At 43.6% G+C, this 27,834-nt stretch overlaps 1 protein-coding gene across 1 annotated transcript in view; it reads right to left on the bottom strand.

Annotated features, from left to right (window-relative positions):
• Positions 1-27,834, bottom strand: part of LOC110534844 (sarcoplasmic/endoplasmic reticulum calcium ATPase 1) — a 115,937-nt gene that overhangs the window by 33,466 nt on the left and 54,637 nt on the right. Inside the window, exons 7-12 of the mRNA XM_036989612.2 lie at positions 24,697-24,782; positions 24,289-24,444; positions 23,929-24,070; positions 23,615-23,781; positions 6,895-6,983; positions 1,323-1,425 (exon numbers count right to left, since the gene is read on the bottom strand). Coding sequence (XP_036845507.1) covers positions 1,323-1,425; positions 6,895-6,983; positions 23,615-23,781; positions 23,929-24,070; positions 24,289-24,444; positions 24,697-24,782 — 743 coding nt within the window. The remainder of the gene's footprint in view (positions 1-1,322; positions 1,426-6,894; positions 6,984-23,614; positions 23,782-23,928; positions 24,071-24,288; positions 24,445-24,696; positions 24,783-27,834) is intronic.

Genomic DNA, 27,834 nt, shown 5'->3' on the forward strand with positions numbered 1-27,834 from the left:
CCACCATATCCCAACTCCCCCTGAGACACCCTCAGAGAGTGGGGCCACCATATCCCAACTCCCCTTGAGACACCCTCAGAGAGTGGGGCCACGACCAGGGTCACCATATCCCAACTCCCCCTGAGACACCCTCAGAGAGCGGGGCCATGACCAGGGTCACCAAATCCCAACTCCTCTTGAGACACCCTCAGAGAGTGGGGCCACGACAAGGGTCACCATATCCTAACTGCCCCTGAGACACCCTCAGAGAGTGGGGACACCATATCCCAACTCCCCCTGAGACACCCTCAGTGAGTGGGTCCACCCTGAGACACCCTCAGAGAGTGGGGCCACCCTGAGACACACTCAGAGAGTGGGGCCACGACAAGGGTCACCATATCCCAACTCCCCCTGAAACACCCTCAGAGTGGGGCCACCCTGAGACACCCTCAGAGAGTGGGGCCACCCTGAGACACCCTCAGAGAGTGGGGCCACCCTGAGACACCCTCAGAGAGTGGGGCCACCCTGAGACACCCTCAGAGAGTGAGACACCCTCAGAGAGTGGGGCCACCCTGAGACACCCTCAGAGAGTGGGGCCACCCTGAGACACCCTCAGAGAGTGGGGCCACCCTGAGACACCCTCAGAGAGTGGGGCCACCCTGAGACACCCTCAGAGAGTGGGGCCACCCTGAGACACCCTCAGAGAGTGGGGCCACCCTGAGACACCCTCAGAGAGTGGGGCCACCCTGAGACACCCTCAGAGAGTGGGGCCACCCTGAGACACCCTCAGAGAGTGGGGCCACCCTGAGACACCCTCAGAGAGTGAGACACCCTCAGAGAGTGGGGCCACCCTGAGACACCCTCAGAGAGTGGGGCCACCCTGAGACACCCTCAGAGAGTGGGGCCACCCTGAGACACCCTCAGAGAGTGGGGCCACCCTGAGACACCCTCAGAGAGTGGGGCCACCCTGAGACACCCTCAGAGAGTGGGGCCACCCTGAGACACCCTCAGAGAGTGGGGCCACCCTGAGACACCCTCAGAGAATGGGGCCACCCTGAGACACCCTCAGAGAATGGGGCCACCCTGAGACACCCTCAGAGAGTGGGGCCACGACCAGAGATCAGCTATTATTGACGACAACCCTGGAGCAGATTTTTCACTTAGTCAGCTCAGGATTCAAACTTGTTTTCGGTTCATGGCCTCAACACTCTAACCGCTAGACTACCTGCTTAAAAAAAAGGGAATGTTTTTTATTGCTGAGGAAAACTGAGGATCAGGCTGAAGTGACAGAACTGTCCCTTAATGACTTACAAGACCATAGTGTGTGTGTTGTCAGTACGGACCTCATTGTAGTCCAGTGAAGAATCGTTGCACATGGAACAGACAGTGGCCAGCTCCAGAAGTCCATCATAATCTCCACACTGCACCACCTTGTCCCCTTTCAGCCTGGAAGAGCGAACACACACACACACACACACACACACACACACACACACACACACACACACTATTTACATGTTTGTTTTTTTTAACTAGGCAAGTCAGTTAAGAACACACTCTTTTTAAAATCACGGCCTACCCCGGCCAAACCGGGACGATGCTGGGCCAATTGTGCGCTTCCCTATGGGACTCGTAATCACGGCAGGTTGTGAAACAGCCTGGAATCGAACCACAGACTGTAGTGGCACCTCTTGCACTGAGATGCAGTGCTTTAGACCGCTGAGCCACTCGGGAGACCCTACATGGACTGGACTTTTTTCCCCATCATCTCGAGTGGCGTAATTCACTCTCATAACAAATAATGGAATACTGCCACTGTTTTTCCTGTAAAACACACACACAAGTATATGTGTCACAACTAGTGTCTTAAGATGTCTCATAAACAAATGTTCACAACATTCAATACAGCTGGCAGGTTGGAGAAGTTGCCAATCAGTGTGTTGTCTGTGGGAGCTCAGTGCTCATGGGGCAGTTGTCGTGTGTGTGGCACTCTTACTCTGAGATGCTTTGTGGATACGAGCCCTGAATAGTGATTAACACAACATCATCACTTGGTATTACATTGGATATAATGATGGGGTTTTCATCAACTTCAGTAGGGAAAATCTATGAGCCTAATCTTGTATGGTACTGAGCTGACTGAAGGGGAACAGCAAGACATCATGAGAGCATTGTAGTTAACAATACATAACTCAGCCTTTCGATATCATGACACAGGTTGTTATTGACAAGTCAATGGCAATGTAAAGAGACTAGAGCACTTTTCCTCAAAGGAGAACAACACTGTAGTAGATCTGGGTCTGTTCCCAGTCTGGGCAAGTGTACTGTAATAGATCTGGGTCTGCCCCAGTCTGGGCAGGTGTACTGTAATAGATCTGGGTCTGCCCCAGTCTGGCCAGGTGTACTGTAAAAGATCTGGGTTAGCCCCAGTCTGGGCAGGTGTACTGTAATAGATCTGGGTCTACCCCAGTCTGGCCAGGTGTACTGTAATAGATCTGGGTCTGCCCCAGTCTGGGCAAGTGTACTGTAGTAGATCTGGGTCTGCCCCAGTCTGGGCAGGTGTACTGTAGTAGATCTGGGTCTGTCCCCAGTCTGGGCAAGTGTACTGTAATAGATCTGGGTCTTCCCCAGTCTGGGCAGGTGTACTGTAATATATCTGGGTCTGCCCCAGTCTGGGCAAGTGTACTGTAATAGATCTGGGTTAGCCCCAGTCTGGGCAGGTGTACTGTAGTAGATCTGGGTTAGCCCCAGTCTGGGCAAGTGTACTGTAGTAGATCTGGGTTAGCCCCAGGCTGGGCAAGTGTACTGTAGTAGATCTGGGTTAGCCCCAGCCTGGGCAGGTACAGTCAGGTCCATAAATATTTGGACATTGACCAAGTTTGTATTATTTTAGCTGTCTAGCACAACATATTAGAGTTGAAATTAAATGATGAATTTGAGCTGAAAGTGCAGACTTGGAGCTTTAATTTGAAGGTATTTCCATCCAAATCGGGGGAACGGTGTAAGAATTACAGCACGTTTTACATGCGGCCCCCCTAAACAAACCCATCAGAGAGAGAGGAAAAACATTAGGTGTGGCCAAATCAACTATTTGCTACATTCTTAAAAAGAAAGAACGCACTGGTGAGCTCAGGAACACCAAATTGCCCGGAAGACCACGGAAAACAACTGCGGTGGATGACAGAATAATTATTTCCCTGGTGAAGAAAAAAACCTTTTCACAACAGTTGGCGAGACCAAGAACGCCCTCCAGGAGGTAGGTGTATCTGCGTCAAAGTCAACATTCAAGAGAAGACTTCACCAGAGTAAATACAGACGGTTTACCACAAGATGTAAACCATTGGTAAGCCTCAAAAACAGGAAGACCAGATTAGAGTTTGCCAAAAAACTTGTTTAAAAAAAGCCTGTCCAGTTCTGGAAAATAATGCGGACAGATGAGACAAAGATCAACTTGTACCAGCATGATGGGAAGAGAAGTGTATGGAGAAGGGCTTACCACCTCACCTCATCTGTGAAGCATGGAGGAGGTGGTGTTATGGCGTGGGCATGTATGGCTGCCAATGGAACTGGTTCCCTTGTATTTGCTGACAAAAGCTGCAGGATGGATTCTGAAGCATTTAGGGCTATATTGACTGCTCAGATTTAGCCAAATGTTTCAAAGCTCATTGGACGGCACTTCACAGTGAAAGTTGGACAATGACCCGAAGCATACTGCGAAAGCAACCCAATACTTTAAGGCAAAGAAGTGGAATGTTATGCAATGGCCAATTAAATCACCTGACCTGAATCCAATTGAGCATGAAGCACTCGAGCACTCAGGATCTGGTGATGTCTATGGGTTCCAGACTTCAGGCAGTCATTGAAGTATTAAAACTCACAATTTACATTTGTGATCGTTAGTTTGTCCAATTACTTTTGAGCCCCTAAAATCGGAGGGCTATGTATAAATTGTTGTAATTCATACACAGTTCTTACAATATTTTTTATAAAACACTTTGTTTACACTTTAAGCACATTTTGGTTGTTTTCTTTCAAATTCATTGTGTTGACGTACAGAGCCAAAATGATGCAAATTGTGTCACTGTCTAAATGCTTATGGAACGGACTGTATACTGTAGCACCCTCAAACTCAACTCTGGACCTTGAAGCCAGTTCCACTGCTTTTTAAAAAAATGGATCCCCTCTAAATTAGGGACTGATTTAGACCTGGGACACCAGGTGGGTGAAATTAATTATCAGGTAGAACAGAAAACCAGCAGGCCTCGTAGGGTCAGAGTTGAATACCCTTGCTGTAACAGATCTTCATCTGCCTCTGGCTAGACAGCTATGCTGTAACAGATCTGGGTCTGCTTCTGGCCAAGCAGGTAGTCATTTGAGGCCTTAGCTTAGAGTGGGCACTCCAGAGTGCAAGAGATGAGGTCAACCAGGTTATACTGACAGAAAGAACAGCTCTACTGCAGGTCCTATCCATGCTACTATAGGTCCAGAACTGGGACATCAGGACTTTGGCCAAGCTACACTACATGACCAAAAGTATGTGGACACCTGCTTGAACATCTCATTATAAAATCATGGGCATTAAAATGGAGTTGGTCCCCCCTTTGCTGCTATAACAGCCTCCACTCTTCTGGGAAGGCTTTCCACTAGATGTTGGAACATTGCTGCGGGTACTTTCTTCCATTCAGCTACAAGAGCATTAGTGAGGTCGGACACTGATGTTGGGCGATTAGGCCTGGCTCGTAGTCGGTGTTCCAATTCGTCCCAAAGGTGTTAGATTGGGTTTGCGGTCGGGGCTCTGTGCAGGCCAGGTTCTCCCACACCGATCGACAAACCATTTCTGTATGAACCTCACTTTGTGCACGGGGGCATTGTCATGCAGGAAAGGACCTTCCCCAATTTAATGCCACAAAGTTGGAAGCACCGAATCATCTAGAATATCATTGTATCCTGTAGTGTTAAGATTTTGTTTCACTGGAACTATGGGGCCTAGCCCAAACCATGAAAAACAGCCCCAGACCATTATTCCTCCTACACCAAACTTTACAGTTGGCATTATGCATTGGTTGCAGGTATCGTTCTCCTGACCTCCGTCAAACCCAGATTTGTCTGTCGTGGTGCCAGAGGGTGAAGCGTAATTCATCACTCCAGAGAACGCATTTCCACTGTTCCAGAGTCCAATGGGGGCGAGCTTTACACCACACCATCCGACGCTTGGCATTGCCCACGGTGATCTTAGGCTTGTGTGCGGCTCCTCGGCCATGGAAACCCATTTCATGAGGCTCCTATCGAACAGTTCTGGTGCTGACGTTGCTTCCAGAGGCAGTTTGGAACTCGGTTGTGAGTGTTGCAACCGAGGACAGACGATATTTACGTGCTTCAGCACTCGACAGTCCCGTTCTGTGAGCTTGTGTGGTCTACCACTTCGCGGCTGAGCCTAGACTTTTCCACTTCACAATAACAGCACTAAAAGTTGACCGGGGCAGCTCTAGCAAGGCAGAAATTTGACGAACTAACTTGTTGGGAAGCTGGCATCCTATGACGTTGCCACGTTGAAAGTCACTGAGCTCTTCAGTAAAGCCATTCTAGTGCCAATGTTTGTCTATGGAGATTGCATGGCTGTGTGCTCAATTTTATACACCTGTCAGCAACGGGTGTCGCTGAAAAATCAGAATCCACTAATTTGAAGGGTTCTCCACATACTTTTGTTCGCTCGCCCTCCTATTTATTCCATGAAGAATTCTCCACAGTAAGACTATTTTGGTTCTTGTCACATGTGTGTCCTTTCCTCCCTGTCCTCTCTGTGCTATGTGTTATCATGGAAGAAGTTCACATGCTTCAGGAAAACATAATTGCCATTCTTTCTAAACTTCCCAAGAGCCATTAACCACAGTGGAGAACAGAGTAAACCTTTTTTTTGGGGGGGGGGGGGGTCTGTAGACTTCAAATAAACACTTTGTAACAAATGGGGGGGGGGAAAGGAGGTTGTGACCAAGGCTTTTCCACTGCCGCCTGTAAAAATAGTTGTGTCTGTCTGGAGCCAGGGAAGGTTAACACAATGGCTGGCCATTACTTTCCTCTGAAGATGGTCAGTGTGTTAACACTATGGACCACGCTCAACACAACACAAGACTTACAGGGAGGTGGGGGAGATAAACTTAAGTGTGTTTCACACTGTGATTCCACAGTCAGAGAAACTACGAATTGTAACCTGAAATCACACTTAATTTGCACTCTGTAGACTAACCCCCTAGAGTCTAAGGGGTCCAGAGCTGGGTTTTTACTAAGCTAACATATGTGATTGTTTTAAGAAGGAACATTTAGCTATTTGATGTAGAATTGTAAGGACCCCTTTAGGTATCAAAAAATATATACAACAATGATTTGATAAAACATTGAATTTGGCCTAACTGATATAAGCCTATAGAAATGCACTGAATAACAGATTCATACATTGAAAAAAAGAGATAGTCAAAGGGAATGTTTTGAAGCATCTGTACTTTATCCGAGAGATACAAGAATGCAACAAAAAAAAATGTTTAACATTTAATATGTTTTACCGTGGAATTATCCGTATACCTTTGACGTGGAAATGCTCTATTCACTTTCATTCATTTCTCTCACCCAATACCAGGTTACCTTCAGATGAGTCCCTAAACTGTTCGGATGCTACAGATGTTTTAGTGAGAATACCGATTTTCGGGATGTCTCATGGTCTGACAAACAGCACTGTAGCTCTGCCACCTTCCACCGCAGATTCGGAAGGTCGATGCAAGGCGGGTGTGGAGGCTTGAGACGCAGGCGAGAAGTTTAAACAAAGGGATTTTGATGGGGGTTGTGTATATATTATGCTAAATTCAATTTCCGCAGGGGCACTGACATGGAGCTAACAGTAAGGTGGTAGGATGGGACACTCACACTTGTCCTTCAGGGGCGTAGGTTGAGCCAGTTATAGAGAACTCATGGACAGCACAGCTGGAATCCTCCACCTTCTCCACCACAAACATCTGGAGAGGGAAGAGAAAGAGAGATGGGATAGTTAAAGCAGGGTTGAGTAGACTAGGCTATCAGCAAAGCAGGGTAGAGTAGACTAGGCTATCAGCAAAGCCACGGGGTAGGAGTAGACTAGGCTATCAGCAAAGCAGGGTAGGATTAGGCTAGGCTATCAGCAAAGTCCCAGGGTAGAGTAGGCTAGGCTATCAGCAAAGCCCCAGGGTAGAGTAGGCTAGACTATCAGCAAAGCCCAAGGGTAGAGTAGGCTAGGCTATCAGCAAAGCCCCAGGGTAGAGTAGGCTAGGCTATCAGCAAAGTCCCAGGGTAGAGTAGGCTAGGCTATCAGCAAAGTCCCAGGGTAGAGTAGGCTAGGCTATCAGCAAAGCCCCAGGGTAGAGTAGGCTAGGCTATCAGCAAAGTCCCAGGGTAGAGTAGGCTAGGCTATCAGCAAAGTCCCAGGGTAGAGTAGGCTAGGCTATCAGCAAAGCCCCAGGGTAGAGTAGGCTAGGCTATCAGCAAAGCAGGGTAGAGTAGGCTAGGCTATCAGCAAAGTCCCAGGGTAGAGTAGGCTAGGCTATCAGCAAAGCCCCAGGGTACAGTAGGCTAGGCTATCAGCAAAGCCCCAGGGTAGAGTAGGCTAGGCTATCAGTAAAGCCCCAGGGTAGAGTAGGCTAGGCTATCAGCAAAGCCCCAGGGTAGAGTAGGCTAGGCTATCAGCAAAGCCCCAGGGTAGAGTAGGCTAGGCTATCAGCAAAGTCCCAGGGTAGAGTAGGCTAGGCTATCAGCAAAGCTCTTACAGTGCTTTCAGTGGGAGTCCCAGGGTTCTTTACAGGGCCATGGGAGAGGTGAATGTGGCCCAACGGCCACTGACGCAGAGGGAAACACACACACCCTCCCGCACTGCCTAACCCACAAAACACAGGGATTTGCCACCACATACAGCCAATCACTGGCTTCATGTCACAGCTGTTTTTTTTTATGAGAGATTGGTGATTTTCTATTTAACTTGCTTTGGCAATGTAAATAATGTTAACCATGCCGACAGAGACAGACAGAAAGACTATAAATCATACTCTTGCTGAGACAGACAGACCAACAGACAGATAGACGGAGCTTGTATATATACACACACTGTAGTGGATGAGTATATGGGCCTAGTTGTTGCCCAAGTCGTGCTGACGTCGATCTGTCCTTCCCTGTGCTCAGAACTCCTGTGTTGCCAAGCGTTTTGTTTTGTCTGTGCGCCTGGCCCTGTGTTGATGTACTGATTTCCTGCGTGGAGAGGCCGCCCCCAGAACAATTAGAATTTGGCCGCACTGGTAGTTCTTTTAGGCTGACAAGTCTGTTAGGCTGGCAGCCCAGCAGTGGATGGTGAGGGTTCCAGCCATTTCTCTCCTGTGAGTCTGTGTGAGTTTGTCTGATCTGGACCTTCTCTCCTCCGTGTTGTTCATCCTGCATCAGTGATGAAACACATGGAATGGCTCTGCTCTTGTTAATTTGTGGGAGTGCATTGATTGGTTCACCACAGGAGGGGGTCTGTTCAATTCACACTGAAGTGGAACACTAAGGGAGAGGATATAGGTGGGGTCTGGAGAAGAACAAGCTGTTCAGAACACTAGGATAATATGGCGAGGATGCAAAGTACTAAGGGTTAATGTAATTGACCTGTTCACCATTTAGGGTATTGAGTAGTCAAAGTCCTACTTCGGTGCAAGATTCTTCAGAACAGAGAACGCTCCTGCTGTGTTCCGGTCGAATTGGAACGATTTACAAGTTCTCTTTCTGAAATGTAGTTAATTTAATCTGATTGTAAATAGATGATTTTCATTACATTTAGTGTGTTTTATTCAACTTTTGTACACTGTTCTAGGTCAAAAATGACCGGTCATTAGAAATTAATGGGTGAGACTACAATTAGTGTATAAAATTGATTTCAGGCACATGCCCATTCATCAGATGGACGCATTCCTCACATGCATGTGTGTTTGAGCACACACACACACACACACACACACACACACACTATTTTGTTTTTACCTTTATTTAATTAGTCAAGTCAGTTAACAAAAAAATTATTATCTTATCTTATTTACAATGACAGCCTAGGAACAGTGGGTTAACCCCTGTTGTTCAGGGGCAGAACAACAGATTTTTACCTTGTCAGCTCGGGGATTCGATCTAGCAACCTTTCGGTTGCTGGCCCAATGCTCTACCTGCCGCCCACTAGGCTACCTGTACTTACTACAAAGTGACAGGAAGCTAAACCAACAATCACACAAACAGAAATTGGATACATTGTAAAAACTGGAGGTCCAAAGAGAAAAGAAACATAACTAACAGATTTATTTTTGCAGAGACTTGTTTTTTTGGGGCGCATCTGATGACCTAACGTGGTGGTGAGTGAGTGAGGAACATGAATCATGAATCCCTCTATGCTGCAGTCATGATGCAAGTGACACTATGCTGTCAAATCCTCCCACATGTTTGTAGTTTGACTGGTAATTTTTTATTCAGTTTTCATATTGGCAGGTTTGCTAGCAACAAACTATTTAGCTAGCTTCTAGCCTAGTGTTTGAAACGCAATGTGATCTCCTCCTAATGATCTCCTCCTAATGAAAAGTGTTGGGTCCTGACAAGGCAAACATTTCTAGCTATGCCAGGCAAAATCGGGCATCATCAGCTCATTTTTATGGATCTATGTAAATGAATGTCAATAGAAACAACAAATGCATATGCAGCTACTTCGCTATTATTCTGGCTGCGGAGGTTGTGACTGTGTTAGCTGTAACTAGTTGGCTAGCTAGCAAGCAAAGGACAAGAACATTGGCAGCCAGCAGCAGCCATGGCAACGGAACATATACTGTAGAACAAATGGGTCGCGTCCATAAATATCGAACTAATGGAAGAAACAGCTCGCGTCTCTAGCAACCAACAGATGAGAAAGTATGAATTCTCTTATAAAAAAAATTATATATGTAAATGTGTGCATTAGTATTGTTTTCTTTGGCAACTGTGGTATATGCGGGATAAACACCTCCTTTGTGTACATTACCTAGGAAAATTACCTCCGAAAATGGACTCTGCCTTGTCCTGCTGCATCGTCCATTATTTACAAGGTAATGTACAGAACGTCTGCATTTAGTTATTACATAACCAAATTGCAGAACGACAATACAACATTAATAGATGCTCAATATTCACAAAATATCCAGGTCAAATAGGGGAGAGGCATTGTGAGGTGTTTCTTTATCGTTGAATATTTTGACCAATCTGAGATAGAGGTCCATGTAGTCATGACGCTATATAATACTGTACATTTTCTTGAATTTGGGGACTGTGAAAAGACTCCTGGATGCACATCTGGTAAGTGTGTGTCAGGGCTGTGTAAATTGACTATGCAAATACATTTGGAATTATCAACATAGGTTTTTTATAAGAAGAAGAAGAAGAAGAAGTGATGCAGTCAGTCTCTCCTCTACTTTTAGTGTTTATATTAGCCCTCTGGTTACAGTGAAGAGCAAGACGTGCCACTCTGTTCTGGGACAGCTGCAGTTTTTCTAGGTCCTTCTTTGTAGCACCTGACCATATGACTGGACAATAACCAAGATGAGATAAAACTAGAGCCTGCAGGACTATGGTGTCAAAAACAGCAGAGCATCTCTTTATCAAGTACAGCCCTCCACCCATCTATACAACCATTGAATCAATATGTTTTGACCATAACAGTTTACAATTCAAGTTAACACCAGGTAATTTAATCTCCTCAACAGCCACATTATTCATGATCAGATTCAGCTGAGGTCTAGAACTTAGGGAATGATTTTAACCAAATACAATGCTCTTAGTTTTAGAGATGTTCAGGATTAGTTTATTACTGGCCAACCGTTCAAAAAACCGACTGCAACTCTTTGTTTAGCATACATGGACACACATGTTGTTTAATGCCAGTGGAAGGTCATTAATAAATATAGAAAAGAGGGCCTAGACAACTGCCCTGTGGTACACCACACATGTTTAACGTTATAAACTCAGCAAAAAAATTAACATCCCTGTTTTTCAAAGATAATTCGAAAAATCCAAATAACTTCACAGATCTTCATTGTAAAGGGTTTAAACACTGTTTCCCATGCTTGTTCAATGAACCATAAACAATTAATGAACATGCACCAGTGGAACGGTCGTTAAGACACTAACAGCTTACAGATGGTAGGCAATTAAGGTCACAGTTATGAAGACTTAGGACACTAAAGAGGCCTTTCTACTGACTCTGAAAATAACCAAAAGAAAGATGCCCAGGGTCCCTGCTCATCTGCGTGAACGTGCCTTAGGCATGCTGCAAGGAGGCATGAGGACTGCAGATGTGGCCAGGTCAATACATTGAAATGTCCGAACTGTGAAACCCCTAAGACAACGCTACAGGGAGACAGGACGGACAGCTGATCGTCCTCGCAGTGGCAGACCACGTGTAACAACACCTGCACAGGATTGGTACATCCAAACATCACACCTGTGGGACAGATACAGGATGGCAACAACAATTGCCCGAGTTACACCAGGAACGCACACTCTCTCTATCAGTGCTCAGACTGTCCGCAATAGGCTGAGAAAGGCTGGACTGAGGACTTGTAGGCCTGTTGTAAGGTAGGTCCTCACCAGACATCAACGGCAACAACGTCACCTATGGGCACAAACCCACCGACGCTAGACCAGACAGGACTGGCAAAAAGTGCTCTTCACTGATGAGTTGCGGTTTTGTCTCACCAGGGGTGATTGTCGGATTCGCGTTTATCGTCAAAGGAATGAGCGCTACACCAAGGCCTGTACTCTGGAGCAGGATTCATTTGGAGGTGGAGAGTCCATCATGGTCTGGGGTGGTGTGTCACAGCAGGCAATCTCAACGCTGTGCATTACAGGGAAGACAAGACATCCTCCTCCATCATGTGGTACCCTTCCTGCAGGCTCATCCTGACATGGCCCTCCAGCATGACAATGCCACCAGCCATACTGCTCGTTCTGCGCGTGATTTCTTGCAAGACAGGAATGTCAGTGTTCTGCCATGGCCAGTGAAGAGCCCAGATCTCAATCCGATTAAGCACTGTTGGATCAGAGGTTGAGGGCCATTCTCCCCAGAAATGTCCGGGAACTTGCAGGTGCCGTGGTGGAAGAGTGGGGTAACATCTCACAGCAAGAACTGGCAAATCCGGTGCAGTCCATGAGGAGGAGATGCACTGCAGTACTTAATGCAGCTGGTGGCCACACCAGACACTGACTGTTACTTTTCATTTGGCCCCCCTTTGTTCAGGGACACATTATTCCATTTCTGTTAGTCACATGTCTGTGGAACTTGTTCAGTTTGTGTCTCAGTTGTTGAATCTTATGTTCATACAAATATTTACACATGTTAAGGTTGCTGAAAATAAACGCAGTTGACAGTGAGTTTAAACAACTAGCACACAGCTAGGACATCCATGCCTACCCCACAAGACATGTCACCAGAGGTCTGTTTAAACTTCTTGCTCCTACTTGAGACGCAGATGTCTCAAGTAGGCACCTGGAAATGCAAATGCGCTACGCTAAATGCTAAATGTACTCGTTAAAACTCAAACGTTCATTAAAATATACATGCAGGGTATTGAATTAAAGCTACACTCGTTGTGAATCTAGCCAACAAGTCAGATTTTTAAAATGCTTTTCGACGAAAGCATGAGAAGCTATTATCTGATAGCATGCAACACCCCAAAATGCCTGAAGGCGACGTAAACAAAATAATTAGCGTAGCCGGCGCTACACAAAAACGCAGAAATAAAATATAAAACATTCATTACCTTTGAAGATATTCTTTGTTGGCACTCCTATATGTCCCATAAACATCACAAATTGGTATTTTTCCCGATTAAATCCGTCCATGAATGCCCAAAATATCCATTTGTATAGCCTGTCTGCATCACGAAAAAAGCTCTCTTCCAACACGCAACGTCATGTTTAAAAATTATATAAGTTGCCTATATTCTTTGACAAAACACTTCAACCTACTTTTATAACCCAACTTTAGGTATTTGTAAACGTTAATAAGCGATCAAATTGATCACTGGGCGATCTGTATTCAATAGCAGCTACAAAAGAAAACAGTGTCCATTTTTCAATCTTCCAAAATCGATTGAGGTAGGCTGGATGGAATCACGGATCTATTGGTAATGTCTCAAAGGATTTTTGTCAATGAAAATGACGTTTTTGGTGACATCGTGTGGAATTGCATCCGTCTCCATATTAAATTTCCTTTAAATAATCCATGAAAGGGGCGCATGGATACTTTTTTCAGATTTCAGTGACCAGTTTTTCTTGCGCTTTTCGATGAAACACACGCTCTGTTATAGTCACAGCCGTGATTTAACCAGTTTTAGAAACTTCAGAGTGTTTTCTATCCACACATACTAATCATATGCATATACTATATTCCTGGCATGAGTAGCAGGACGCTGAAATGTTGCGTGATTTTTAACAGAATGTTCGAAAAAGGAGGGGGTAGGATAAAGAGGTTTTAAACAACTAGCACACAGCTAGGACATCCATGCTTACCCCACAAGACATGTCACCAGAGGTCTGTTTAAACAACTAGCACACAGCTAGGACATCCATGCCTACCCCACAAGACATGCCACCAGAGGTCTGTTTAAACAACTAGCACACAGCTAGGACATCCATGCCTACCCCACAAGACATGTCACCAGAGGTCTGTTTAAACAACTAGCACACAGCTAGGACATCCATGCCTACCCCACAAGACAAGCCACCAGAGGTCTCTTCACAGTCCCCAAGTCCAGAACAGACTATGGGAGGCACACAGTACTACATAGAGCCACAACTACATGGAACTCTATTCCACATCAAGTAACTCACGCAAGCAGTAAAATCAGATAGTTAGCTAATATGGTGCTAGATTTGTGCATAAGTAAAATCAGGAGCAGGAGCCTCTGATGTTTCTGAAGCGTCGTCCAAAACAAATAAGCTAACAACATAAATAGAATATTCTACACTAATATACCAAGATAGTGGTTTACTACATGACCCATTAGCTAATATATATATATATATATATATATATATATATATATTTATTTATTAGATTATATTAGATTATATTATATTTATTTATTTATTAGAGGTCGACCGATTAATCGGAATGGCCGATTAATTAGGATCGATTTCAAGCACTCATAACAATCGGAAATCTGTATTTTTGGACACCGATTTGGCCGATATTTTTTGTTTTTGTTACACCTTTATGTAACCTTTATGTAACCTTTATGTAACCTTTATTTAACGAGGCAAGTCAGTTAAGAACAAATTCTTATTTTCAATGATGGCCTAGGAACGGTGGGTTAACTGCCTCGTTCAGGGGCAGAACGACAGATTTTCACCTTGTCAGCTCGGGGGATTCAAACTTGCAACCTTACAGTTAACTAGTCCAACGCTCTAACCACCTGCTTCTCATTGCACTTCACAAGGAGACTGCCTGTTACGTGAATGCAGTAAGCCAAGGTAAGTTGCTAGCTAGCATTAAACGTATCTTATAAAAAAACAATCATAATCACTAGTTAACTACACATGGTTGATGATATTACTAGTTTATCTAGCGTGTCCTGCGTTGCATATAATCGATGCGTTGCATATAATCGATGCGGTGCGTATTGTTGCTCCAATGTGTACCTAACCATGAACATCAATGCCTTTCTTAAAATCAATACACAGAAGTATATATTTTTAAACCTGCATATTTAGCTAAAAGAAATCCAGGTTAGCAGGCAATGTTAACCAGGTGAAATTGTGTCACTTCTCTTGCGTTCATTGCACGCAGAGTCAGTGTATATGCAACAGTTTGGGCCGCCTAATTTGCCAGAATTTTACGTAATTATGACATTACATTGAAGGTTGTGCAATGAGATCTTCTCCATGGAAGCAAGCCACTGCATAATTCATATGAACCAAAAGGTGCATGGCTGTAGTAGTTGAAACTCAATCGGACTCGGTCCGTACTGTGGCTATTATGATGTGATGGCAGCAGTAACATAGTGAGGGTGTGCCTCCGCACTGTGTGTAATGGAAGTGCCATGGTATGACGTCAGAGGGGAATTCCCTCCTCTGTGCGTGTTTGACCGCACCCTGGGATATCCCCTAGGCTGGGAAAGCAGGATATGACTGGGCTAGTGGACATGGATGTTCTTATCAGAACCATATGGAGTAGCTAGACCTCATCTCGAGGTTAAGACATAGGGACAGATCGCTGTCACAGAAACACGTTTACAAGCATTGCGCTACACTTGCATTTACATATGCTAACAATGTGTATGTGACCAACACAATTTGACACTCATACACATAACGAAGAAGCAAAAGGAAAAATGTGAGTATGACTAAAACTTATGTAACAAAATGTCTAACATATTGCAAATGAATGCTCCCTGCCCGTGGTTTCAGCAAACAAAGCCCAATCCCTCCCCCGGCTGAGGGATTAGCCTGGAGAATTAATGTAACCACTCCAATTCATAGACAGAGATATTTGAATATGGACTAACCATCCATGGTATCAGAACTACAGTTCTAACCATGTTAAAGATATATAGTGTTCATTTACTTGGTTAACAAACATTGGAGTAAAACAAGTTTATATGTTGGATTTTGATTGGGTATGACAGCTAAACTAAGCTCATGAGGTATTTCAAGAATCAATGGGTATATATAGATACACACACACAAAGTCAGAAGTTTACATACACTTGAGCCAAATACATTTAAACTCCGTTTTCAGTATTCCTGACATTTAATCCTAGTAAAGATTCCCTGTCTTGGGTCAGTTAGGATCACCACTTTATTTTAAGAATGTGAAATGTCAGAACAATAGTATAGAGAATTACTTATTTCAGCTTTTATTTATTTCATCACATTCCCAGTGGGTCAGAAGTTTGCATACACTCAATTAGTATTTGGTAGCATTGCCTTTAAATGGTTTAACTTAGGCTACCCAAAACATTTGACCCTCCACAAGCTTCCCACATTAAGTTGGGTGAATTTTGGCCTATTCCTTCTGACAAGAGCTGGTGTAACTGAGTCAGGTTTGTAGGCCTCCTTGCTAGCACACACTTTTTCAGTTCTGCCCACAATTTTTCTATAGGATTGAGGTCAGGGCTTTGATGGCCACTACAATACCTTGACTTTGTTGTCCTTAAGCCATTTTGCCACAACTTTGGAAGCATGTTTGGGGTCATTGTCCATCTGGAAGACCCATTTGCGACCAAGCATTAACTTCCTGACTAATGTCTTGAGATGTTGCTTCAATATATCCACACCATTTTCTGTCCTCCTGATGCCATCTATTCTGTGAATCCTGCAGCAAAGCACCCCCACAACATGATGCTGCCACCCCCGTGCTTCACGGTTGGGATGGTGTTCGGCTTTTCCCCCCAAACATAACGATGGTCATTATGGCCAAACATTTCTATTTTTGTTTCATCAGACCAGAGGACATTTCTCCAAAAAGTATTATCTTTGTCCCCATGTGCAGTTGCAAACCGTAGTCTGGCTTTTTTTATGCCGGTTTGGAGAAGTGGCTTCTTCCTTGCTGAGTGGCCTTTCAGGTTATGTCGATATAGGACAGGTTTCCAACGGATATAGAGAGTTTTGTACCTGTTTCCTCCAGCATCTTCACAAGGTCCTTTGCTGTTGTTCTGGGATTGATTTGCACTTTTCGCACCAACATACGTTCATCTCAAGGAGACAGAATGCATCTCCTTCCTGAGCGGTTTGATGGCTGCGTGGTCCCATGGTGTTTATACTTGGGTACTAATTGTTTGTCCAGATGAACGTGGTACCTTCAGACATTTGGAAATTGCTCCCAAGGATGAACCAGACTTGTGGAGGTCTATAATTTTTTTCTGAGGTCTTGGCTGATTTCTTTTGATTTTCCCATGATGTCAAGCAAAGAGGCACTGAGTTTGAAGGTAGGCCTTGAAATACATACACAGGTTCACCTCCAATTGACTCAAATGATGTCAATTATCCTATCAGAAGCTTCTAAAGCGATGACATCCTTTTCTGGAATGTTCCAAGCTGTTTAACGGCACAGTCAACTTAGTGTATGTAAACTTCTGACCCAACTGGAATTGTGATACAGTGAATTGTAAATGAAATAATCTGTCTGTAAACAATTGTTGGAAAAATTAATTGTGTCATGCGCAAAGTAGATGTCCTAACCGACTTGCCAAAACTATAGTTTGTTAACAAGAAATTAGTGGAGTGGTTGAAAACGAGTTTTAATGACTCCAACCTAAGTGTATGTAAACTTCTGACTTCGACTGCACACACACACACACACACACACACACACACACACACACATTTAAAAGTCCAAAAATGTATGTAACAACTGCAGATTGCCCCTTTAAAGAATGCAGTCGTCCAATAAAATACTACTTCTCCGTTCAGTTCATCTGCTGCGTCTAGAGGACATGTGTGCGCCCTCAGAGGACCATGCCTCAGGACTACCTTGCCTGATGACTCCTTACTGTCCCCAGTCCACCTGGCCGTGCTGCTGCTCCAGTTTCAACTGTTCTGCCTGCGGCTATGGAACCCTAAACGGTTTATCGAACATGCTACCTTGTTCCAGACCTGCTGTTTTCGACTCTCTAGAGACAGCAGGAGCGGTAGAGATACTCTTAATGATCGGCTATGAAAAGCCAACTGACATTTACTCCTGAGGAGCTGACCTGTTGCACCCTCTACAACCACAGTGATTATTATTATTTGACCCTGCTGGTCATCTATGAATGTTTGAACATCTTGGCCATGTTCTGTTATAATCTCCACCCGGCACAGGCAGAAGAGGACTGGCCACCCCTCATAGTCTGGTTCCTCTCTATTTCTTCCTAGGTTCTGGTCTTTCTAGATAGTTTTTCCTAGCCACCGTGCTTCCACATCTGCATTACTTGTTGTTTGGGGTTTTTTCTCGCTCTTACTTTCATGTTCTACACCTTTCAGTTTTCTAATGAAATGCTTTGTATATGAAATATAATTTATAGTTGGTTTGAGGTGAAGTCATAGAAATTGGGAGCCATTAACATTTTAGAATATTGTCCCATGTTCATTGATGGTCCTCAGCTAGCCCCATAGGGATATCCAAAGTCAAACCAATTTTACTATGGGCATTAACGATCAGGTTGCATACAGCTGTGCTCTGAATTGATGATTACATGTGTGCTGCCACACACAGATAACTAACAAGCCAAGGAAAATGGGATGATTAAGTAGACTGAAATAGAAAAGGCAAACATTTTGCAAACTAAAGCTCTACAATTCCATGTCTGATCCTTGCCACTTGGACTACAGTCTTGTAAACCCTGAAAATGACCTTATAAGGTCCCATCACTCCAAAACACAATGGAAAATCCCCCCTGGCCAACTGCTAGAACTGAGGAGAGAGAATGGCTTTCATTTATTTCAGATACAACTTCATTTATACAGGTCAGTCTCACCGAGATCAAATCTCTTTCGCAAGAGAGACTTGTACAGAATGGCAGCAGTAAGTCAGGGTCCGTTTCCCCTGGTGTTTCCTATCACTCCAAAAGTACAATGGGAAAACACTGCCCCACGGTGAGGACTGAGAGCGGCTCTTTGTTAGAAGTCTTCACAGATCCAACTCTACACTAATACCCAAGACCCAATCTGAGCGGGTCCAGATCCAGAATTCTAAATTAAGTCACAAGTCTGGGTCAGATCTGATTGTCACGGGTCTTGGGTATGTGTGATTTTAACGGACTTATCCAGAAGGGCCGTACAGACTGGCCCGTACAGAGTGAGAAAAATATTATTATGTATGCTGCTGCGCTTGCTTTTCATGAGAGTGGAGCGTAGCTTGTTGTTGATGTTGGCCAACCATGCAGTACCAGTCAAATGTTTGGACACACCTACTCATTCCAGGGTTTTTCTTTATTTTTACTATTTTCTACATAGTATAATAATAGTGAAGACATTAAAACTATGAAATAACACATATGGAATCATGTAGTAACCAAAAAATAAAGTGTTAAACAAATCAAAATATAATTTGAGATTCTTCAAAGTAGCCACCCTTTGTCTTGATGACAGCTTTGCACACTCTTGGCATTCTCTCAACCAGCTTCATGAGGTAGTCACCTGGAATGCATTTCAATTAACAGGTGTGCCTTGTTAAATGGTGGAATTGATTTCCTTCTTAATGCGTTTGAGCCAATCAGTTGTGTTGTGACAAGGTAGGGGTGGTATACAGAAGATAGCCCTACTAGGTAAAATACCAAATCCATATTATGGCAAGAACAGCTCAGATAAGCAAAGATAAATGACAGTCCATCATTGATTTAAGGAACATTTCAAGAACTTTGAAAGTTTCTTCATATTCAGTTGCAAAAACCATCAAGCGCTATGATGAAACTGGCTCTCATGAGGACCGCCACAAGAAAAGAAGAACCAGAGTTACCTCTGCTGCAGAGGATAAGTTAGAGTTACCAGCCTCAGAAATTGCGGCCCAAAGAAATGCTTCACAGAGTTCAAGTAACAGACACAAATCAACTGTTCAGCGACTGTGTGAATCAACCCTTTATGGACGAATTGCTACAAAGAAACCACTACCAAAAGACACCGTGACGGTCTACTAGGTTTCGCTGTGCTTACTTCCTGCAGGAGATTGGTGGGCAGAGTAGGAGAGGTGGGCGGAGCTGGGAGGTTTGTCAGTGCTGATGGGGCACACCTGTGAAAGCTCAGCTGCTTGGGTCAAGACTTGCTTGGGCCAAGAAACGAGCAATGGACATTACGCAGATGGAAATCTGTCCTTTGGTCTGAGGAGTCCAAATTTGAGATGTTTGGTTTCAACTGCCGTGTCTTTGTGAAAGGAAAATCTATGCATGTGTGATTACCACCATGAAGCATGGAGGAGGTGGTGTGATGGTGTGGCCATGCTTTGCTGGTGATTTATCTAGAATTCAAGGCACACTTAACCAGCATGGCTACCACAGCATTCGGCAACGATACACCATCCCATCTAGTTTGTGCTTATTGGGACTATCATTTGTTTTCAACAGAACAATGACCCAAAACACACCTCCAAGCTATGTAAGGGTTTTTGACGAAGAAGGAGAGTGAAGGTGCTGCATCAGATGACCTGGCCTCCACAATCATCTGACCTCAACCCAATTGAGATGGTTTGGGATGAGTTGGACCACAGAGTGAAGGAAAAGCAGCCAACAAGTGCTCAGGATACGTGGGATCTCCTTCAAGGCTGTTGGAAAAGCATTCCAAGGAAAAGCTGGTTGAGAGAAAGCCAAGAGTGTGCAAAGCTGTCATTGTGGCTAAGGGTGGGTACTTTGAAGAATCTAAAATATATTTTGATATTTTTAACACTTCAATGTATTATTTCATAGTTTTGATGACTTTTATTCTACAATGTAGAAAATGATCAGCTTAATAAAGTACATTAACTTAAAATTACTTTTGTGCCGCCTCCCTCACTCGGAAAAGCTCTAGTTGTCCCCAGGTCCGTTCGGAACAGATCTCTATATTTAAAAAAATATATGCATATCGGGTCAGGGTGGGAAAGCCCAAGGTCCATTTCGAAACGGGTCCTTTTTGGACCCGTGAGGAGCTCTACTCTGTGTTTCCCTTGGTGTTTCCCTGTATCTCCCAGCTGCACTAAGCAAATATAGCCTGGGCCCAGAGAGTAAATATTTACCAGAGAGAGCAGAGTAGGGTTGAGTCCCAAATGGATCGATATATAGTGCACTGCTTTTGATAAGAGCCAATAGGGTCAAAACAAAAGTAGTGCACTATATAGGGAGCCATTTGGGATCCAGCCCAGGTCTCTCCAGCATCCAGGCAGCCATGTTCCCAGGCAGGCAGGGAGGGACCAGGGATAGCTGTTAGCTCAGCTCAGGGAGATTACCCTGTTCTGATATACTCTCACAGGACAGGAGGGAACTCCCTCTCTCGTTCCATGCTGCTGATGATGACAGTTGGTACACTATGTCAACAGCATGTCAACACTTCTATCAAAAACAAGCAGTGATGAGGTCAATCTCTCCTCTACTTTGAGCCATGAGCGATTTACAAATCAAATTTTATTTGTCACTTGCGCCAAATATAACCGGTGTAGACCTTACCGTGAAATGCTTACTTACAAGCTTACTTGCACCAACAATGCATTTTAAAGAAACTATAAGTAAAAAAAAAAAAAACAACGAGGCTATATACAGGTGGTACCAAGTCAATGTGTGGGGGTACAGGTTAGTCAAGGTACATGCATATTATTCATGTTAGCTGTGTGTATATTTAAGGGCCAGCCGTGCTGCCCTGTTCTGAGCCAATTGTAATTTTCCAAGGTCCCTCTTTGTGGCACCTGACCACACAACTGAACAGTAGTCTAGGTGCGACACAACTGAACAGTAGTCTAGGTGCGACACAACTGAACAGTAGTCTAGGTGCGACAAAACTAGGCTCTGTAGAACCTGCCTTGTTGATAGTGTTGCTAAAAAGGCAGAGCATCGCTTTATTATAGACAGACTTCTCCCCATCTTAGTTACTGTTGTATCAATATGTTTTGACCATGACAGTTTACAATCCAGGGTTACTCCAAGTAGTTTAGTCTCCTAAACTTGCTAAATAACCACATTATTCATTACAATATTTAGTTGAGGTTTAGTGAATGATTTGGGCCAAATACAATGCTTTTAGTTTTTCAAATATTTAGGACTAACTTATTCCTTGCCACCCATTCTGAAACTAACTGTAGCTCTTTGTTAAGTGTTGCAGTGATATCACTCGCTGTAGTAGCTGATGTGTATAGTGTTGAGTCATCCACATACATAGACACACTGGTTTTACTCAAGGCCAGTGGTAGGTAAAGATTGAAGAAAGGGGCCTGGACAGCTGCCCTGGGGAATTCCTGATTCTACCTGGATTATGTTGGAGAGGCTTCCATTAAAGAACACCCTCTGTGTTCTGTTAGACTTTTTATCCACAATATAGCAAGGAGTGTAAAGCCATAACACATGTTTTTCCATCAGATCAATAATGATCAATAATCAATAATGTCAAAAGCCGCACTGAAGTCTAGCAAAACAGCTCCCACAATCTTTTCATCATCAATTTCTCTCACCCAATCAGTCATTTGTGTAAGTGCCGTGCTTGTTGAATGTCCTTCCCTAAACGCGTGCTTAAAGTCTTGTCAATTTGTTTAACAGTAAAATATTTTTTCCCAAAAGTTTGGCTGATTGGTCAGCTATTTGAGCCAGTAAAGGGGGCTTTACTATTCTTGGGTGGCGGAATGACTTTGCTTCCCTTCGCTCTGGGGGCAGACACTTTCTAGTAGGCTTAGATTGGAGATATGGCAAATAGGAGTGGTAATATCATCTGCTATTATTATCCTCAGTGATTTTCCATCCAAGTAATTTTCCACCCAAGTAGTCAGTCCCCGGTTGCTTGTCAATGTTGATAGACAACAATTTTTTTTCACCTCTTCCACACTCACTTTATGGAAATCAAAATTACAATACTCGTCTTTCATAATTTGATCAGTTACATTTGTATGTGCAGTGTCAGCGTTTGTTTCTGGCATGTCATGCCTAAATTTGGTAATCTTGCCAATGACCTCTGGCCAGCATGTACAGTTGATGTTCAAAAAGGTTCAATGAGAAACACAGTTTGGCCCTTCTCAGAGTTGAAAGGTCAGGTGTGAGCGTAAGAGTGTGTGTGTGTTAGGTAGGTAGGGTGTCAGCCAGATCCTGCTCCAGAGGCTAAATGGAAGCCAAGACAAACATTGATCCTGGCATTTCCTCTATGGTGGAGCACACACACACACACAGAGACACACACACACAGACACAGAGATAGTGTGGAGGGGAACGCGATGGGCTGGAGGATTCCAAAAGAGTGGCAATATGGGTGTCAGAGTGTGTGGTCTTAGTTTCTGTACGTAAAGGTGTCTAAGGGGTATTCAGCAGCAGCTTCCTGCCTGCCGGCTGTCTGTCTGTGCCTGGCTCTCTCAGGGTGAGCGAGAGGGCCATGTACAACTGTTGTCTACAGCTCAGAGTGGTGCTGCCAACCTGCCCTGGCTAGCTCTCAAAAGGCTGGCTGAGGACTGGAAACATTACAACACCACAGGGATTTTCCATTACGACTAACCCCACCTGTTCTCCGTCCAAAATCTCTGTCAGTGTGTGTGTGTGTATATACATATACACGTGTGTCTCTGTGTGTGTGACTGGAGGCTTTCCAAGGAAACTCCCAGTATGAAGGAAGTGTCAATCCTGTATGACGATATGAAGGTACAGTACAATGCTTTGGGTTCTTTCTGGACTGGAACTAAATATACTGGGCCGACACAACAACAAAAACGGACACAACATCCACTACAACGACGTGTAGCCTAGAGGTTAGATATGTCTGCAACCGAAGGGTTGTTGGCTCGAATCCAAAGACCGATGGGTATCCCATGTGCCATCTCCTGCTTTTGTGCCCTTGAGAAAGACACTTAACCCTTCACCCTCTTATTGATGTACATGCACAGCCGTCAGTCACACTAACATTACAGTCCACAGGAAACCATTCCAAGACATTCCCAGGTTACCTTGCAGACAGACATCTGGTTAGTGGTGAGGGTGCCGGTCTTATCGGAGCAGATGACGGAGGTGCAGCCCAGGGTCTCCACCGAGGGCAGGCTGCGGACGATGGCGTTCTTCTTGGCCATGCGGCGGGTTCCCAGCGCCAGGCAAGTGGTGATCACAGCAGGTAGACCTGAGGACGACAGTTGTAGTAAAGAGAGGCAGGATTGGATCAGGTGGAGAGACATGAACAGCATAGGATAATTCATTATATTGTTTATATGGAATTTGGAGTGAGTGAGAGAGTGGCAGAGGGATGGATAAAACTGCTCCCACATACCCTCAGGGATGGCAGCCACAGCCAGGGCCACAGCAATCTTGAAGTAGTAGATGGCCCCACGCATCCAGGACCCCCCGTGGACCGGGTCACTAAAATGGCCGATGTTAATGATCCAGACGGCCACGCAGATCAGGGAGATGACCTTGGAATGTTCAAAGTTCAAAACCTTTTTGTTCGTTTTTTGGGCTAAAAAAAATGTGTTTTGTTTTGGGCTTGCAGACATATGGCTCATTCACAGCACAGAACACACAGACCAAAAACAGAAAACAGACAGAAAAAAAAACTAACAGAAAACAGTTTAGATATGATAGCACAAAGCATAAATAAATACATTTCAATTATCATCATTCTAAAACCCACCTTGGAGAGCTGCTCCCCGAACTCGTCCAGTTTCTGCTGCAGGGGGGTCTTCTCCTGCTCCGTGGCTGCCATCTGGTTCCTGATCTTACCGATCTCTGTGGATACACCAGTGGAGACCACGATGCCGATGGCTCGCCCCGCAGCGATGTTGGTGCCCTGAGGAGGAGGAGCAAGAGTATGAGGGAGAGGTCAGTGCAGGGTTAATATTGAATTCAAACCATGCATTTTGCATCCATATAGGACAAACAATTGCTACTTTCAACTAACTATTTTAGTGTAAGAGCTTCACCCCCCCCCCCCCCCCCGAGGAATGCAGCAGGCTGAGACCAGAACAGAGCCATGTGTTTATTTGTGTGAGAGTGAGAAGTGCAAGCAGAGCTGGCGCCAAACAGGAAGTATAGTTCTTACAGAAAACAGCATGTTCTTCTTGTCTTGATTGACAGCTCTGGGGTCAGGGACGGGGTCGGTGTGTTTGATCACTGACACAGATTCGCCTGTAGAGACGGATTAGTACACACTTATATAAGATCCTACAAGCCATTAACACTACGAGGATGTTGTAGGTCTTCATAGCAGATTTTGAAAAGGCGTTTGATTAAAGTACGATTAGAATTGATATATAATTGCCTGGATTACTCTAATTTTGGTGAATCTCTTACACAATGGGTTAAAGTTATGTACAGCAACCCCAGATGTAAAATAGTAAATATTGGGTACTTCTCAAAGTGTGGCAGGGTAGCCTAGTGGTTAGAGCGTTAGACTAAGGTTGCAAGTTCAAACCCCCGAGCTGACAAGGTACAAATCTGTCGTTCTGCCCCTGAACAGGCAGTTAACCCACTGTTCCTAGGCCGTTATTGAAAATAAGAATTTGTTCTTAACTGACTTGCCTAGTCAAATAAAAAGTATTGAGGTTTTAAAATGAGTAAAACAAGGTTGTCTGTTGTCTCCATATCTATTTATTATGGCCATGGAAATGCAAGCTATTAAAATTAGATCCAACAAGAATATCAAGGAGTTAGAAATCCAGGGGATAAAAACAGTAATTCTGCAATCTGGATCCCTGCAGGGAAGATACTGATCACTTTTCTAGGCTCTCTGGATTAATTAGTGTACCATATAAAAATGGGTGACTGTTGAAGTAGACGTATTCACAACTCAAAAAATATAAATACATTTACCACAATTAATTTCAATAAAGTTTTAATAGACAATCTTCTGCAACCCTGGAGAGATGCTTGTCTATTTATGGAAGAAAAAATCACATTGATTAACTCTTTGGTTTAATTACTAATGACAAATTTCTTAAAATCATGAGCAATTTACATTATTTTTTATTTATTTGGAATGCTAAGCCAGACAAAATTAAAATGTGCCTATTTATATAATGAATATGAGTTTGGGGGGCTATGATGAAATATTAAAGTTTTAAACCACTCACTAAAAGCTTCACTCATACATAAGTTATACTTGAACCCAAAATTAAGAATGGCTCATCCTTCGTTCAAAAATTGCCTTTTTGCCTTTATACAGATTTCAACTTCTCATTTCCGAGTAATTGAAAATAAAATTTTGTTTAAAGTATCGCCCTTTCTTAAACAAGCCATACAAAGCTACAATTTTAGTTTTATCCTCCAGAAAAGACAGAACAAATATTATGTTTATTAAATTAAACTCAAATTACACTGATTAATAAAAAAACATTTATGGAAAAAATATATAATATATATATAAAATATATAAATATATAAGTCAGAAGTTTACATACACTTAGGTTGGAGTCAACTTGTTTTCAACAACTCCACTAATTTCTTGTTAACAAACTATAGGTTTTGGCAAGTCGGTTAGGACATCTACTTTGTGCATGACACAAGTAATTTTTCCAACAATTCTCTACAGACAAATTATTTCACTTATTCACTGCATCACAATTCCAGTGGGTCAGAAGTTTACATACACTAAGTTGACTGTGCCATTAAACAGCTTGGACAATTTCAGAAAATTATGTATTGGCTTTAGAAGCTTCTGATAGAATAATTGACGTAATTTGAGGCAATTGGAGGTGTACCTGTGGATGTATTTCAAGGCCTACCTTCAAACTCAGTGCCTCAGTGCTTGAAATCATGGGAAAATCAAAATAAATCAACCAAGACCTCAGAAACAAAAATTGTAGACCTCCACAAGTCTGGTTCATCCTTGGGAGCAATTTGCAAACGCCTGACAGTACCACGTTCACCTGTACAAACAATAGTACGCAAGTATAAACACCATGGGACCACGCAGCCGTCATACTGCTCAGGAAGAAGAACCGTTCTGTCTCCGAGAGATGAACGTACTTTGGTGTGAAACTGAAATCAATCCCAAAATAACAGTTAAGGACCTTGTGTAGATGCTGGAGTAAACGGGTATAAAAGTATCTATAATTCACAGTAAAACGAGTCCTATATTGACATATCCTGAAAGGCTTCTCAGCAAGGAAGAAGCCACTGCTCCAAAACCGCCATAAAAAAGCCAGACTACAGTTTGCAACTGCACATGGTGACCAAGGTCATACTTTTTGGAGAAATGTCCTCTGGTCTGATGAAACAAAAATAGAACTGATTGGCCATAAAGACCATTGTTATGTTTGGAGGAAAACGGGGGATGCTTGCAAGCCCGAAGAACACCATCCTCACCGTGAAGCACGTGGGTGGCAGCATCATTTTGTAGGGGGTGCTTTGTTGCAGGAGGGACTGGTGCACTTCACAAAATAGATGGCATCATGAGGACAGAAAATTATGTGGATATATTACGAAGCAACATCTCAAGACATCAGTCAGGAAGTTAAAGCTTGGTCACAAATGCATCTTCCAAATGGACAATGACCCCAAGCATGCTTCCAAAGTTGTGGCAAAATGGCTTAAGGACAACAAAGTCAAGGTATTGTAGTGGCCACCACAAAGCCCTGACCTCAATCCTACAGAAAATGTGTGGGTAGACCTGATAAAGCGTGTTCGAGCAAGGAGGCCTACAAACCTGACTCAGTTACACCAGCTCTGTCAGCAGGAATGGGACAAAATTCACCCAATTTATTGTGGGAAGCTTGTGGAAGGCAACCCGAAATGTTTGACGCAAGTTAAACCATTTAAAGGCAGTGCTACCAAATGCTAATTGTGAGTATGTAAACTTGTGATCCACTGGGAATGTGATTGAAAGAAATAGAAGCTGAAATAAATAATTATCTCCTATTATTCTGACATTTCACATTCTTAAAACAACTGACCTAAAACAGGGAATTTTTAGTAGGATTAAATGTCAGGAATTTAAATGTATTTGGCTAAGGTTTATGTAAACTTCTGACTTCAACTGTATGAATGATATTATGAATAGAAACGGAGGATTTGTCACATGCAGTTATCGAAAATATCTGGGAATATCTGCTCAATCCAAATTTACAACCTACTGATTGCAGCACAACCACAATAACGGAGGAGGCAAGTGGAAAAGAGAAGGTAGGGAACTTGTTTGCAGTTAGAAATTGGCTGAAAGGAACTGGCATAGACAGAAAAA

Source organism: Oncorhynchus mykiss, chromosome 10 (genome assembly GCF_057628025.1).
Source record: "Oncorhynchus mykiss isolate SJ-2025 chromosome 10, ASM5762802v1, whole genome shotgun sequence".
Lineage (NCBI taxonomy): Eukaryota > Metazoa > Chordata > Actinopteri > Salmoniformes > Salmonidae > Oncorhynchus > Oncorhynchus mykiss.